The sequence below is a fragment of a genome, unplaced genomic scaffold (assembly GCF_019419815.1).
Source record: "Pyrus x bretschneideri cultivar Hongxiangsu unplaced genomic scaffold, Pyrus_bretschneideri_v1 Contig2, whole genome shotgun sequence".
NCBI classification, from domain to species: domain Eukaryota; kingdom Viridiplantae; phylum Streptophyta; class Magnoliopsida; order Rosales; family Rosaceae; genus Pyrus; species Pyrus x bretschneideri.
The window spans coordinates 13,131,438-13,145,328 of NW_025999501.1; the positions used below are offsets into that span (position 1 = coordinate 13,131,438).

Genomic DNA, 13,891 nt, shown 5'->3' on the forward strand with positions numbered 1-13,891 from the left:
AGCTTGAGTTGATATTAAACTGTATTAATCTTGAAAAGTACATAAACCCTAATGTGCACATGTTGTGCCAAAGGGCATGACATTTTACATAATTTTGCACGAAGTTTATCAAGAAACTGATTAAATGTGAAACTATATGTCAACAAACTCATTAGAGTGTGATTGATCCGCAGGAAAAAAAAAAAAAATGTTGGGACTGATAATATTGATGAGTTTGCTAGAAACCACTAACTGTGAACCCTCCATCAACGCTAATGACTTGTCCATTGATGAAAGAAGCAGCAGGGAGGCAAAGGAAGGACACCAGAGACGAAATTTCATTAGGCTGTGCAAGACGAGGGATGGGAGTTCTACCTATTAGCCGTCTGAAATCTTCAACATGACCATCCTGATAATGTAAAATCAAGTTTAGAATGTGTCAGATCGAATATCGCTAACGCAGTTTGATTAAATTGTTGCAAATCAAAGTCAATTAATCTCAGACAAAATAATAAGCCGGAGGGGAGTGCTACATACATTTTCGACTTTAGCCCCGGTGTTGACAGCCCATGGTGCCACAGTGTTTGTGCGAATGTTGTCTTTTGCCCATTCACATGCCAAATTTTTTGCAATCTGTATCACTGCTCCTGTAAATTTGAAAAAACAGAATTGTCTTTAGGGCTTTGGAGCTAATAACATTTGCAGTTTTATTTTAACTAAACAATAATAATTAATAAATTACCTTTGGTTGCTGCATAGGCAGATAGTCTGGGTAGAGCTTTCAGACCAGCAATAGAGGCGACAAATACAATACTTGCGTTTTCTGAGGCCTTCAAGAGAGGATATGCAAGTTGACACAGATGGTAGGGAGATTCAACATTGGTGCTCATCATGCTTGAAAAATCTTCCAAAGTGTAATCTGCGGTACTCCTGAGAGTACATGTTGCAGCATTATTTACCTGTGACAAAAAAATCACATAGAAAATTAGATTTTACACTAAGAATGTGAAAGAGAGCAAAATTAATGCTGCAACCTAGGTCTCATGATTATTATTATTATGCAGAGTCACACATAATGTTGAACAATATTGCAATCCAACATTGGAAACTTGATAGAAAATTTATAACTTGTATTATATGGTTTACACTCTTAATTGAACCAGGATCTTTTATGACAAAACCAAACACCTACGGAGCTGTGCATGTGATTAAGTTGGAACATATTAGTGTGATTATAGAAGTCCACTTGCTCGAACCACTCTAAAATTTCAACACATAACACACAAAGGAAAGATAAAAGGAAGGGCAATAAGTAAACTTACAAGGATGTTAAGCTTGCCGTTGAAAATTGAGGAGACGGTTTTGATGAGGTTTTCCCTTTGAGCTTTAGAGGTGAGGTCACAAACTGATCCAGTCACTTTAAATCCCTTATCTTCCCATTCTCGAAGCCTCTCAACAATCTGTGCTTCGTTGCGAGCACAAGTATGTACGGTTGCTCCAAGTCCCGCTAGCTCTTCTACTATCGCATATCTAATGCACAAATTATACAAAAGAACAATGTCAACAAGGGAAATAAATATGAATTTACTAAATAGTTGCAAACAAATCGACGGAGAGAGAGAGAGCTAACCCGATGCCTTTAGTTCCACCGGTGACGAGGGCGGTCATACCCTTTAGAGACCATCTTTGGCTGTTGAAACCTGCCATTGGTATGTTTTGCTTGAAGTGTTGATTGTTTAACAGGCAATAAGAAGGCTGAGTTTAGTTAGTACAGAAGGATGAAGAAGAATGAACTAAAATGTTGATGTGAGGATAATCTATGGAAGCTTTACATATATATAGTATTAATTCTTGCTCACTTAAATTGAAAACAAAGTTCTAATTAATCAAAATGAAGAAAGGATCAAACATCGTACGTGTTACGTAGTAGCCATCCTTTGGCTGAGTCCAACTTCTTAATTAGGGTTTTGTCAATTCAATACGTTGATAGAGTCGATACCATACTCGTCAAAAGTTGGTACGTGTCATTGACTTTCTTTTGGAAAATATTTTGTTTTTTCTTGTGACTTTGATATATTTAATACAACAGATAGGAAAGATGAAAAAAAAAAAACTGGGAAGTTTCTATTATGTCTTCCTTTACTGTAGTTGGCTTAGCCAATAGCTATTTATTTTGAAGAGGTCCGCGCCCGTTCGTTTTAAATTCAACAATTATTTAGATTAAATAAACAAATACGGAAAATGTAATATACAAAATTGACTTTGAAGAGCTAATCTGAAACCCTAAGGCTAAAGTCCATAGACACTACAAAAAAAACTTTTCCCAACGAAATAATTTCGTTGAGCCAAATAAGGTATCATCAAAATCGGAGCTAAAATAACTATTAAATCGTGATAATACATTTTTAACCATTGAAGCATTTAATCTCGCTACCTAATTCCTGAAAATTTACTTTTTGTGATTTTTGCGTATGCAATCTTTGTGGCGGGACATGGAAAAAATGGCAAGGGGTGCTCCCATTGCCTGATGGCCTGCAATTGAAAAAAGGGTTTGTGGGTTACGGAAATATCCTTTTTCCTTTATTCATGAGCCCAACCCTCTTTCATTTAGTACTTTAGGTGCTTTTTGTTGCATATAATGTAAATCCTGTAGTGGATCAAGTAGACTTTTCGAGTAGCGAAGCTCGCTCTTCGTGTCATTGGTATTGGGCAAGTGAACCTGGCTACACAACTGTTACTGTAGCAGAGGATCTAGTTCCACACCAATTTGCTTCATACTATATTCAAACAAGTTTAATGATTAGATGGTTGAAATTATATTCATAGAGTGCTTATCCCACCGAAACAATATATTCCATAAATACTTAGAATTTATTCTATACTTCTATTAAATAAAACATAAGATTTTGTGGTAACCGTGAAGCCAAAATAATTCCAAAAATCCAAGAGACGGCACGTGGATTTTTCCTAAAGAAGACAAAATTGCCCTCATTAAATGAGAAGGTTACTGTTGACTCTAAAAATTACAAAGCCTACGTGGCGCGCAGGCCGAGTAACTAATAAGCTAACTACGTCCTTCGGTTGAATGCGGGGCGTTCCAACTCGTCGGCCGAGCTCGGCCGAGGAGTAAAATTTGTTGATGTTGCGTTGAGCGCGTTGCTGACTTCTTTATCTTGCGACTGCGGCCGAGGAAGGAACAAATCTCGGCCTTTGGATTCTCGAGCCTGAAGACAAGGCTGCTAGTTCTACGAAGTTCAATATCAAATTCGGCTCTCAAGGTACCGAATGTAGTAACCTGGTAACACCTCACTTCGCCAAGAAGGCTAATGAGATGACCTCTGCCAATAAGGATTTGAAAATCCTTCTCGACCGAGACTTGGATAGATATCCAGTCAGCCTCGACGCAGTGCTGTTTATCCAAACTGAAGGTGCTTCGGGAACGGCTGATTCTACGGCAACAGTGCTGTTTATCCAAACTGAAGATGTTCGCCGGTTGCCTTCACAGTGCTGTTTATCCAAACTGAAGATGTGTCGGCGGAAAAAAGAAAATAAAAAAAATCTCAAGATGTTTGAGAGGTTTTGCGCAGGGCAGTTGGGTGTTCAATTGGAGGTCCCTTTTACGTTGCACAACGCCTTGTATTTATATGGTTAATATTTGCTTGACACGGCTAGATAATTATGTAGAGTTCAATTGGGATTCTGCCACCTTCTCCATATAATCTGCGATATCCAAAATCCCAAATGAGCTAATGTAGACCACGTGCATTTGTGGTAATGGCCCCAGGGAACAATTCTGATACTTGATGGTATCTTACCCTGCATATCCTTCCCTCAATGCCACGTGCTCCTTCCTTATCTTTTGCATGGCACCAATTTAAACCAAAGATTTGTTTTGATGATGTTTGAATGCCTCGCAAGCCGTGAATCTCTATGGTCCAACTTCCATGCACCAATGACATTCCAATTTGTATGACTTCATCATTACCCCAAATTACGCATCTTGACTTTTCAAACCCTATTTACCATGTTGCTCCAATCTAATAACAGGAATCCCAAGTCCACTTGAATTGTACTTGTTCGAACATATAATGCCAAAATGATTCAAATTAAAAGATAATTATTATGATAAAAACCATAATATTATCCTTTAATTGTAACAAATATATCTTCATTTTCATCCAACGGTTAAGAGCTATGCTCATTCAACGGTCTAGATTACTCCGGCCTATAGTGTAAAATCGGGTCCAAACAGTTACACAAATATTCTCACGCGCAGCTTAACATTCCTGGAGACTCAAGTAGCTGACTATGGCTACTCCAAGCTCCCCTGCTCGTGGCTTGGAAAAGTCAAAGGCATTAAAAATAGGATTAGTCACCAAATCCAATCTTTAATACATTCCTAAATGAAGATCAACTCAAACAAGTAAATAATCTTCATCACAATCAATCAAGGATGCTTCTATCATCATCGCAAGATATTATTTCCTAATTAATAAATGGAGATAATTTTTTCCTCATCTATCCTATGGATGTCATAGCTTGGCCAATGGGAAGCTACCATGTGTAGGACAAAACCCTACTCCTAGGCCAACCACCTACCCGTAATTACCCCATCTCCACCAACTTCTGGTAAGCTTTTGCTACACACTTAGGCATAGGATCCATTGCCCAAACCCCCCCCCCCCACCTCTTGGGTGCGTGTGGCTTTAGCCTTGAACAAATGTGTTGATTATTTGTAGGTACAAATTCGTCAAGAATCAAGACCGCGGATTCTTGTTACCACAATAACCACTTGTGTAAATATTTTAAATTGATGATTGTGTCTGTTCATTCTATTCTTCTAGGGTCTAAGAGTGTAGTTGTAGAAAATCATATATCAAAATCGGAGTTAAAAAAACGTTAAATTGTGATAATACGATTTCAACCAGTTAAAGGATTTTGTTCCGTTACCTATTCTGGAAGCTTGCATTTGGGTGATTTTTGGCAGATGCAATCTCGAAGTATACTATATACCAATTACATTGACAGATGGATTTTTGAAATTAATTTCACAGATTATGGAAGTCATCGAAAGAATTTAATATGTTAAAAGGTCTCTCACCTTTGCTCAAAGAAATATTACATTTTCCTGAAGAAATATAAACCCTAAACCCTAAGTCACCAAGGAAAATGAGAAATAACCAAAGAAATATTTTATGAATTGGGATTTGTCCGTATATCTGTTCGTCGAGCCAAGTTATCTTCGTTGACGAACTGGTTTTCCATCGGGTAGAAGGGGCATAATAAGCGCCTTTTTTTTTTTTTTTTCTCCTTGGCGCAAAACTTTGTCTGACGAGGTTACTTTACCTGTTGAAATTGTTACGTCGCCTAAAGTCGCTAAAAAAAACCTAAACACTAACCCTTTTTGCTCGACCAAATTATTTTTTTTGTTGGATCAAGTTTATGATCAGTCCGACAAAATTTTGTTTGGTGGGCAAATAGTAATTTATGATAGTGAGAGCTCACCACGTTGATCATCTGGTGGTCTGCTTAAGAGGGCGTAAGTTGTAACTACAATTAATGTCTAATAATAATTCAGGTAACAAAAATGTGGTAGGGACTAGTTTCTTTTCTTTTAGGCACTAAAAATCTGTTCACTTGTCCGGACCTAGAGGAAGAAACTGAATAATAACGTTACCAATTTGACCAAGAGGAAGAAACTGAATAATAATTTCACCCAAAAAAAAAAAAGAATAATTATGATAATTAACTTTGACTTAGAAAAAAGGTCTAATTCATTCATATTCCATACAATTATTCAATTTACTAGTTTTCCTTCCTACAATAAGTTCTATATATATGTACATTATGTAACAAGTTACATGTAACGTGATTAAAGAGTCAAATACATAGATAAGTATATACATTTGTTGTAGGTTAAACAATTCATGTCTTATTAGTTATCACTGAGGAAAAAGCACGACGGTTGATGATGATGAGATGGAAACTAAGTATTCAGATACGTCTATTGACGCTGCCGTCCATGGTAGGTTAATATTGAGACGAACTCTATGGAAATTGAGCTGTGCGCTATAGTAATCGAGCTGCACATGCAGTTTCTCTTTCGGTCAACTCTAAGGTTTGCAATATCTCAACCTCATGGGCATCCCAACTCCTCCCTCTCTTGGTAATGATCTAGTCACGTGATGGTTTGTTTCATGGTAGGTACCGACTCCTGTCCTATTTATCTTTATTCTTGTTTAGCCCTTTTGGTTTGGTTTTTTGCCTTTGGGGATTTCAATAAAATACCGATAAAAGAAAAATATTATGAACGACATCGTTGATAAAAAAAAAGTTATATCAATCATACATATGGGGTCATTTAAACGGACTGTACTCATATTGGGTCCCAGTTTTATAGTAAAGTGTGAGTAATGTAACTCGTAAATGTGATACAAATATTTTTTTAATTGTAATTTCATTGTGTACTTACAATGTAATACCAGCTGCTTAAAAGTTTGGATATAATACTTAGGCTTTAGCTGACATCCAAATCCAAAGAAGTAAAATTATGTTTATCCTTACATTTTACAAAGTAAACGCCCAAATTATTACAGAGACTTTTAACAATAGAAGTATTGGATTGACTATTTCCCCGGGGCTTATTACTAACATAGAGATGTCGACATATCCACAAATTGGAAGAACTGATATTATCCATAGGAAATAATTGAAGTATTGTTGGGATTGTTAGATGATATATGTGATCAGATAGATAGGATGCTGATTTTGCAGCCTATACATTGATGAGTTGAGTTCACTAGAAACCGCTAACGGTAAATCCTCCGTCAACGCTAATAACTTGTCCATTGATGTAAGACGCAGCAGGAAGGCAGAGGAAAGTGACCAGAGATGAGATTTCATTAGGCTGTGCAAGGCGACGGATGGGAGTTCGACCTATTAGGCGTCTGAAATCATCAGAATGACCGTCCTGACAAAACAAATTAAATCAAGTTCAATTGTTAGATGAGATACGCCTAAAACATATTAATTAAATTGGTAAGACACAAAGGACTCAACAATATTTAGGTATAGAGCGGATGGATGCTTACAGATTCAACTTTAACTCCGGTGTTGACAGCCCATGGCGCCACAGCATTAGTACGAATGCTGTCTTTTGCCCATTCACATGCCAAGTTCTTAGAAATTTGGATCACTGCACCTGTAAGATAGCAATGGTAGTAATCTTTAGAGGTCTTGCAATTAATCTTACACATGTTATGCATCTGAGGCAGTTAGTTCCGGAGAAATTGAGAATTAACATAGGGACGGTTTTGGAAGATTAATTAATCACTCACTTTTTGTTGCTGCATAGGCAGAGAGTTTCGGTAGAGCTACCACACCGGCAATGGAGGCAACAAAGACAATACTTGCATTTCCTGAGGCCTTCAAGAGGGGGTGTGCAAGTTGAGAAAGATGGTAGGGAGATTCAACATTGGTTTCCATCATAGTTGAGAAATCTTCCAAAGTGTAATCTGTGGTTCCTCTAAGTGTGCATGTTGCGGCACTATTTACCTACATATTGCACCATATGTAGCAAACTCAAAACCCATCTTTATGTTAATCAATAAGCTGCGAATTAAGGTTATTTGATAAATGAACTTACAAGGATGTTAAGTTTTCCATCAAAAATAGAGGAAACAGTTTTGATGAGGTTCTCTCTTTGTGCTTTAGAGGTGAGATCACAAACTGAGCCGGTCACGTTGAATCCCTTATTTTCCCATTCTTTAAGCCTCTCAAGAATCTGTGTTTTGTTACGAGCACAGGTATGCACGGTTGCTCCAAGTCCGGCCAGTTCTTCCACTATGGCATATCTGATAATTTTGCATTTGCAACAAAATTTTCACACGAAATAAATTAACATGATGTTTCAAATACAGAAACTATATTGAAGATAAGAGATATGTGGCAAAGTTAATTACCCTATGCCTTTGGTTCCACCGGTGACGAGGGCAGTCATACCCTGTAGTGACCATCTTTGGCTGTCGAAACCTGCCATGTATGTTTACTTGATCTGAAACTAAAGATGTTTGTTCACTTCAAGTGGTTCTTTAGTTAGCGGGCAAGAAGAAGGCTCTGTATATATATTACTGAAAGCTCAAGACGAACGAATTAACTAAAATGTGTTGTGCTGATAATCTGTGTAACCAGTCTGTATGTATAGTAGTCTTGCTGGAAACCCACTTGAAACGAAAATATTAAATTAAGATCACAAAGTCTCCAACCGCGTCTTATATGTGGAACTCCAATTGGGCGGAGTCAAACTTCCTGACAATTAGGCATTGTCAACTTCTTGCATTGATGAGTGCATGGATGCATGATGCATGTATAGAACCATATGCTAGTCTGCAATTTGTATTAATTATTATTATTATTTATTTATTTTTTTTTTTTTTGAGTTGGTTCCCAGCAATTTGTATTATTAATTATTTTTTTACATGAGCAATTTGTATACGATTCTTGACTTTTCCATCTACGAGTTGTAAACACGGATATCTATGGTACGCACTAATTGACTTTGTAAAGCGTGCCCAATTTCAAATGCAAGAAGGAAAGAAAAAAGGAAAACTAATGAAAAGAATTTGAAAACTTTGAGTTTTAATGATAAGGACAAAATAAAGGGTAAAATGAATAATACCAGGATTGACTTTTTAGTGTAAAAATATGATTTTTCGTTAAAGTGAACATTACCGTGAACTTTTCGTTAAAACTTTCAAATGTAAGTCCACGGTTCACCATAAAGGGGTTTACTATTGGTCATACATTTGAGCTCATATCAAAAGTCCACGGTTCACCATTATCAAATATGCGTATGAACGTTTGCGTGAAAGCAAATTCAGTTGCGTTTACCAAATTAAAAATTAAAAAAAAACCAATTCAGTTGCTCGTTGAGTAGTTTGCTTCTCAGTGATTATAGGGTTTCACTCGTTGGACTTCGAAGAGATTTAATGAATCCTTTAATTTCTTGTTTGTAAGGCGTATACTGATGGCTTATGCCAACAGAATGATATGTATTTAGAATAGATTATTTGTATATGCGATACTTGCACCACAAGTAAATAGAACTCCTATATCAAATGATTGTGCGGAAGCATAGCTCAAGTTTGGTTATTTTTAATGGTTTGCCTATTAAGGACTGCAACTGTTTATCGAATTTATGTTAAGATGGAGTTGGATATAAACTTGTTATTTTCAAACACACCAATTCAGTTCATTATTCATAAGAGAAGAGTAAAGACAATAAGTAACATGAGCAATAAGTACAAAGTTGAAATTGATTTTAATAACATTGAATACAAAAAATAAGTAAAGTAGATACACAAATGAACTTAAAACAATCGATAAAGCTCTTATCAGATTGATTTCAAGGCCGTCGAATTAGGTTAAAGATTATTCTTTGTAAAGGGTTCAACCAAAGAGATCTCGTCCTTTCTTGGCACCCCACTAGAACAAAACAGTTCATCTACCACATCAATTCTATCACGGGCATATATAGCTCATGGTAAAAACTATTCAATTACCACGGCCAAGTTTAACTCATGGTAGATAACATTAATCCACCATGGTCAAATTTTGACCCGTTGTTAAAAGCGAATAATCTGCAATGGACATTTATATCCGTGATGAAATATCATAATTACCACGAGATATGCTCGTAGTGGTTACTTCAAACTACCACATCGTCTTTTGTGAATTCATCACGCCTTTGGCCGTGGTGGATGTTTTTATCTTCATAATTGAAAACATTTGGAGGAGGTGGGAGATAAAAAATTTGGAGGGCTGCCAAAGTTTTGACATGGCGCCCAAAATCTCTAACTCCCTATTTTCAAAGAGAGCATGTTAGCTCTCCCTCCTCATTTTCATTTCTCTCTTGCAGCTTCTCTGCCTTAACTCTTCGGAAATTTCCAAACACCTCTACTTTTGCATACTCGAGCTCAATTCCACCTTTTCAGAATCAGAAACAAAACCATCTCTAATTGCAAACCCGGCGAGTTCCTTGCGAACTCGTCCTCCCTTCCGTCGACTGCGCACCCAAGTCCGCGGCTTCTTTGTAAGGTAAAAATCCCAAGCTTGTTCCAATATGCTCATGTATGTGTTATGTATATGAAAATCCATATGAGAATTCTCTAAAATTCGATCATGGCGGTGGCTCCTGCGGTTTCTATTTAGATGATAGGTATGGGGGATACAACCGAAGCCGATCCGATTTAGGTTCGAATCCATATAGGAAGCAGTATGATGCTAGTCCCGATGCGGGTATGGCGATGGTGTTTTTGCTCATAAAGGTGATAAGGTAGAGCCGTATGGGTCGTGATTTTGAGCACCCAAAATGGAATGTAGACATTCTGCATTATTTAGAAGTCCTATCCGTTGTAGCATAGAAGGTTAGTGTAAACTGGACTAACTTAGTGAAGCGTTTGGTGCAGTATTGGACTAAGAAGCTGGATAATAACAAATTCTAATATTATATTATTTAATATATAAATTATTAATATTTTATTATGATCTTATCTTTTTCTTCATCTTTTCCTACCATTTCCGTCCCACTCTTTTCCTCTTCTCTCATCGTCCCACCCTCTCCCTCTTTTTTTCCTCTTAAACCTCTCAATTCATGTCTCTTTCTCATTCTTGGTTAAACTCTTTATTGATTCCAGTGTCTATTTCTCTATCCTCTCTCCCTCTCTAGCTATGTGTTGTTCGAATGGAACCTCACGGCTCCAATTTTCCCGACGAGTTGCAAGTTTCCCGATGTGTTTTCCGGCCAACCCTCGTTAAATTGGATGAAGTTAGCACCGCCAAAAAATTCATCACCATCCCTAGACCGAGATCTTAGCTTTGAATGCTCGAATCTGTCATGGATTTGAAGAAGCCCAAACAGGCCGAGACTTCCAGGCCATTTTCCGGCCACATTTGACCACATTTTGGCCTCTATTCTGGTAAAAGCGTAATCTTGTCACTCCCAGCTTCAATTTGGTATATTTTTATATGAAAGTTGGTTGTGAAATGGATCTGAAAGCGAGTCGGAAAGTTAATGATTGATCTAGGTGACCGGAGATGACGAGGAGTCTATCAGGAGTGGTCGTTGAGCATGACGAGGACGAGAAAGAGAGGATAGTCTTAGCTAGTCCCATGGTTATTGAGGGGTCTCGCTAAGACCTCTTAGTGAAGGGTTTTGTCCATGCTAGTCCCCTTTAGTCTCATTAATGTTAGTCCCAGCATGGAACAAACACAGTATTGGACTAATAGCTAGTCCAGTCCAGTCCAGTCCAACTTAGTGAGGGCAAACAAACGCCCCCTTAGTGTTTAGGAGGGATAGGCAATTTCATTACAATAGGTTCGGTTTGGTTAATAATTGTCCAATAACGGGCAAGTCCTCCCATATTTGTCTGCAAATCATCACTCTATCATGACTAGCGAGTCATGTACGATGATTTTTAATGAATTACTCTGACTTGCTTTCTTCGATTCTACTTCTGAGAAAAGCAGGTACTGCAGTGCGCCTTTCTGATATCTGCTTTCACCACCATCAAGGTTTAATCATCAAGTGAAGCATAAGAGCTTGGTTTTCAACTTTCAAACTTGCACACCAGGTGCTTGTTTTTTGTTCTCAAAGAAAACTAATTTATAACCGTGCATTGGTTTTCAATTTTCACTGCTTTCTTCGATTCTCCATTTTCTATTTATTCATTATCCCCAATTTTTCCCCTCGACACCGCTACAAGATGTGATGTAAGTTCATTTTACTTTAGCATCAAGTTTGATAAGGAACTTTTAATTTATGTATTGAGGTAAAAGTAATTTGTATGTTTATTTTTCTTATCATGTAGTCAAATAGTTACACTGCCAACACCCTTTTGGATATAGTGACTGCTGCAACTGTATAGGTTGGAAACTTGGGAATTTTGCCTTTCCCCTTGTCCTAAAAGAATAATGGTCCCCCTTATTTATTGACAACATGTGATTAATTATGGCCTAGGTGATGTTTTTCTTGTTTCTGCTCATGTTATTTGACATGTTGTCATGTAGTAAGTATAAACATTGATACTTGTTTTGAGATGTATGTGATGCTTTGGTTCTATGTGAAAATTATTGAAGGTGGGCTGGATTAATCATTTCGTGTTTCAGTTATATATGTGTTCATTTTGAGTAGGATGGGATGTATATGATGCTTTGCTTCAATGCATAATCTCTAATGAACTCTTTATCATTCATTTTGCGAACTTATTGAAATTTGTTATCAATGTTTGTTTGGCCCTTTGTCTTATTTCGTTACTGCTGTTTTTAGGTCCCCGATGAGGCAGTTACAAAATACATTGCCTGTGGGTCAGATTTGGGCTTTATAGATCTTAGGAAGGCAATATAGATCTCCAAAGAACTAAGAATGGTGTAAAACAGGTTCCCAATTCCAGTTACCAGGTTTCCAAATCATCCCCCCAGGTATGAAACTGATTATGTTTAACTTGTCTCAATGTCTTCAACTGGAGAAATAGAATCAACAAATCCTGAGGCAAAAGTTCATCACATGATGCATGGCCAACTTCGTTACTAGCCTTCAACTGTTGCAGCTGCTCTTGTCATCCTGGCTTCTTTAGAAGGCAATCGTGATGTGTCTCGCCAACGAGTAATAGAGGTAATTGCCAGAATTTTTCTTTCAAACTACATTAGACTATAATGTAGAGCGATAGGGTTCTGTTATTGTGAAGAACACATCCAATTCTCAATTACTCATTGATGCGATCTCATGGTTTTGCAGACTCATGTGAGAACAGAAGGTGATGATCTACACGAATGCATAGAGGTATGGATGAATTCTGATATCATGAATTTTGATCGTATTTTCAACTTGCAAGAACAACAAATGCATCTTTTCATTAAGGCAATAAAGAGCATTTACATTCCTGGATTCAGGTGAATGTAACAAAATATAACTGATTCAAATCTCGTTTATATACTTTCATTGTTGTCGTTTGAAAGATAACATAGTTTATATGCGTGCTAATTACTGAGATATTCTTAATTTAACAAGATAGTTCTCAATGAATGCTTTTTTTGGCTTGCAGGTTTTTGCCTACCAAGAGTAACAATGAAAGGTGGAGATTAGATAAGGAAAGTAGTGAATCCATACAGACATTGATTGCAAAAAAGGGCAAAAGGAAGGGAGATTCGAGAAATCTCCTTAGTCTGTTAATGACGCTGTTTAAGAAAAGAAGTATTCCATGTTTTCAGAGACAATTAGCTCCCAGTTGCAAAGAATTTGAATGACTCAAGATTGTAAGTTCATTAAAATCTTTAATTTAGCCAGCTTAACGAAAATCTAATCCAATCAATTTGAATCAAGTTATCAATGCTAGCAAGAAGTTGATGTTTCGTGCATTGGATAAAAGTAGACGTTGTATATTTACACAATTAAGCTGCTAGATCCTCACATTTTGTTTATTTTCTCACTTTTTAAACAGGTGACTATGATTGTTAATGAAATGCTCAGGCTTTACCCTTTAACCGATATGCTTGCGAGGCATGCAACAAAGAAGGTTAAGCTCGAGAGCTTGGAAAGTCTTGCTGGTGCACAAATTTATTTGGCGTTGGTCGCTCTCCATCACGACATAGAGATTAGGGGCAGTAGTACGCTCTCAAGGTCCTTTGTTTGGAGGGGTTGAAAGAAATGTGAAGTCTTCAAGTGATAATGTCCTTATTTGTTGGAGGTCTCTGGATAGTTTGGTATTTCTTTGTATATCTCATCGTTTTGTTGTTAGCTTTAGTTTAGTGTACAACTATAAAGTTTGAATCTATGATTTTTTTTATTTAATTTTTATATTGTAGTAAATGTGTAATTTTGTTTATAAATATTATATAATACATTTATTAAACAATA

At 37.0% G+C, this 13,891-nt stretch overlaps 3 protein-coding genes across 3 annotated transcripts; 1 reads left to right on the top strand and 2 right to left on the bottom strand.

Moving 5' to 3' along the window:
• Positions 1-3: 3 nt before the first annotated feature.
• Positions 4-1,801, bottom strand: LOC103949377 (tropinone reductase homolog). The gene is made up of 5 exons (XM_009360485.3): positions 1,610-1,801; positions 1,302-1,509; positions 722-938; positions 517-626; positions 4-388 (listed from the first exon to the last, which is right to left on the bottom strand). The coding sequence occupies exons 1-5, from the start codon at positions 1,684-1,686 to the stop codon at positions 218-220; spliced, it is 783 nt and encodes a 260-aa protein (XP_009358760.2). The 5' UTR covers positions 1,687-1,801; the 3' UTR covers positions 4-217.
• A 4,700-nt stretch (positions 1,802-6,501) lies between these two features.
• Positions 6,502-8,157, bottom strand: LOC103949376 (tropinone reductase homolog). The gene is made up of 5 exons (XM_009360484.3): positions 7,941-8,157; positions 7,625-7,832; positions 7,317-7,533; positions 7,071-7,180; positions 6,502-6,949 (listed from the first exon to the last, which is right to left on the bottom strand). The coding sequence occupies exons 1-5, from the start codon at positions 8,015-8,017 to the stop codon at positions 6,779-6,781; spliced, it is 783 nt and encodes a 260-aa protein (XP_009358759.2). The 5' UTR covers positions 8,018-8,157; the 3' UTR covers positions 6,502-6,778.
• A 2,120-nt stretch (positions 8,158-10,277) lies between these two features.
• On the top strand, positions 10,278-13,676 carry LOC125476869 (cytochrome P450 72C1-like). Its single transcript, XM_048583440.1, has 7 exons — positions 10,278-10,304; positions 11,847-11,897; positions 12,305-12,373; positions 12,569-12,649; positions 12,773-12,927; positions 13,080-13,202; positions 13,505-13,676. Exons 1-7 carry the CDS (start codon positions 10,278-10,280, stop codon positions 13,674-13,676), a joined length of 678 nt encoding a protein of 225 aa, XP_048439397.1.
• The last annotated feature ends 215 nt before the right edge of the window (positions 13,677-13,891 follow it).

What these genes read in the sequence shown, in the direction of transcription:
- LOC125476869 (XM_048583440.1), top strand. Translation starts at nt 10,278, where the DNA reads ATGGCGATGGTGTTTTTGCTCATAAAG. An exon ending in GCTTTATAGATCTTAGGAAG is followed by an intron (nt 12,374 to 12,568) that starts GCAATATAGATC and finishes CTTCGTTACTAG; the next exon opens with CCTTCAACTGTTGCAGCTGC. An exon ending in ATTTACATTCCTGGATTCAG is followed by an intron (nt 12,928 to 13,079) that starts GTGAATGTAACA and finishes TTTGGCTTGCAG; the next exon opens with GTTTTTGCCTACCAAGAGTA.
- LOC103949377 (XM_009360485.3), bottom strand. Translation starts at nt 1,686, where the DNA reads ATGGCAGGTTTCAACAGCCAAAGATGGTCTCTAAAGGGTATGACCGCC. An exon ending in GGTGGAACTAAAGGCATCGG is followed by an intron (nt 1,510 to 1,609) that starts GTTAGCTCTCTC and finishes TTTGTGCATTAG; the next exon opens with ATATGCGATAGTAGAAGAGC. An exon ending in TGCCTATGCAGCAACCAAAG is followed by an intron (nt 627 to 721) that starts GTAATTTATTAA and finishes TCAAATTTACAG; the next exon opens with GAGCAGTGATACAGATTGCA.
- LOC103949376 (XM_009360484.3), bottom strand. Translation starts at nt 8,017, where the DNA reads ATGGCAGGTTTCGACAGCCAAAGATGGTCACTACAGGGTATGACTGCC. An exon ending in GGTGGAACCAAAGGCATAGG is followed by an intron (nt 7,833 to 7,940) that starts GTAATTAACTTT and finishes CAAAATTATCAG; the next exon opens with ATATGCCATAGTGGAAGAAC. An exon ending in CCGGAGTTAAAGTTGAATCT is followed by an intron (nt 6,950 to 7,070) that starts GTAAGCATCCAT and finishes TTGTTTTGTCAG; the next exon opens with GACGGTCATTCTGATGATTT.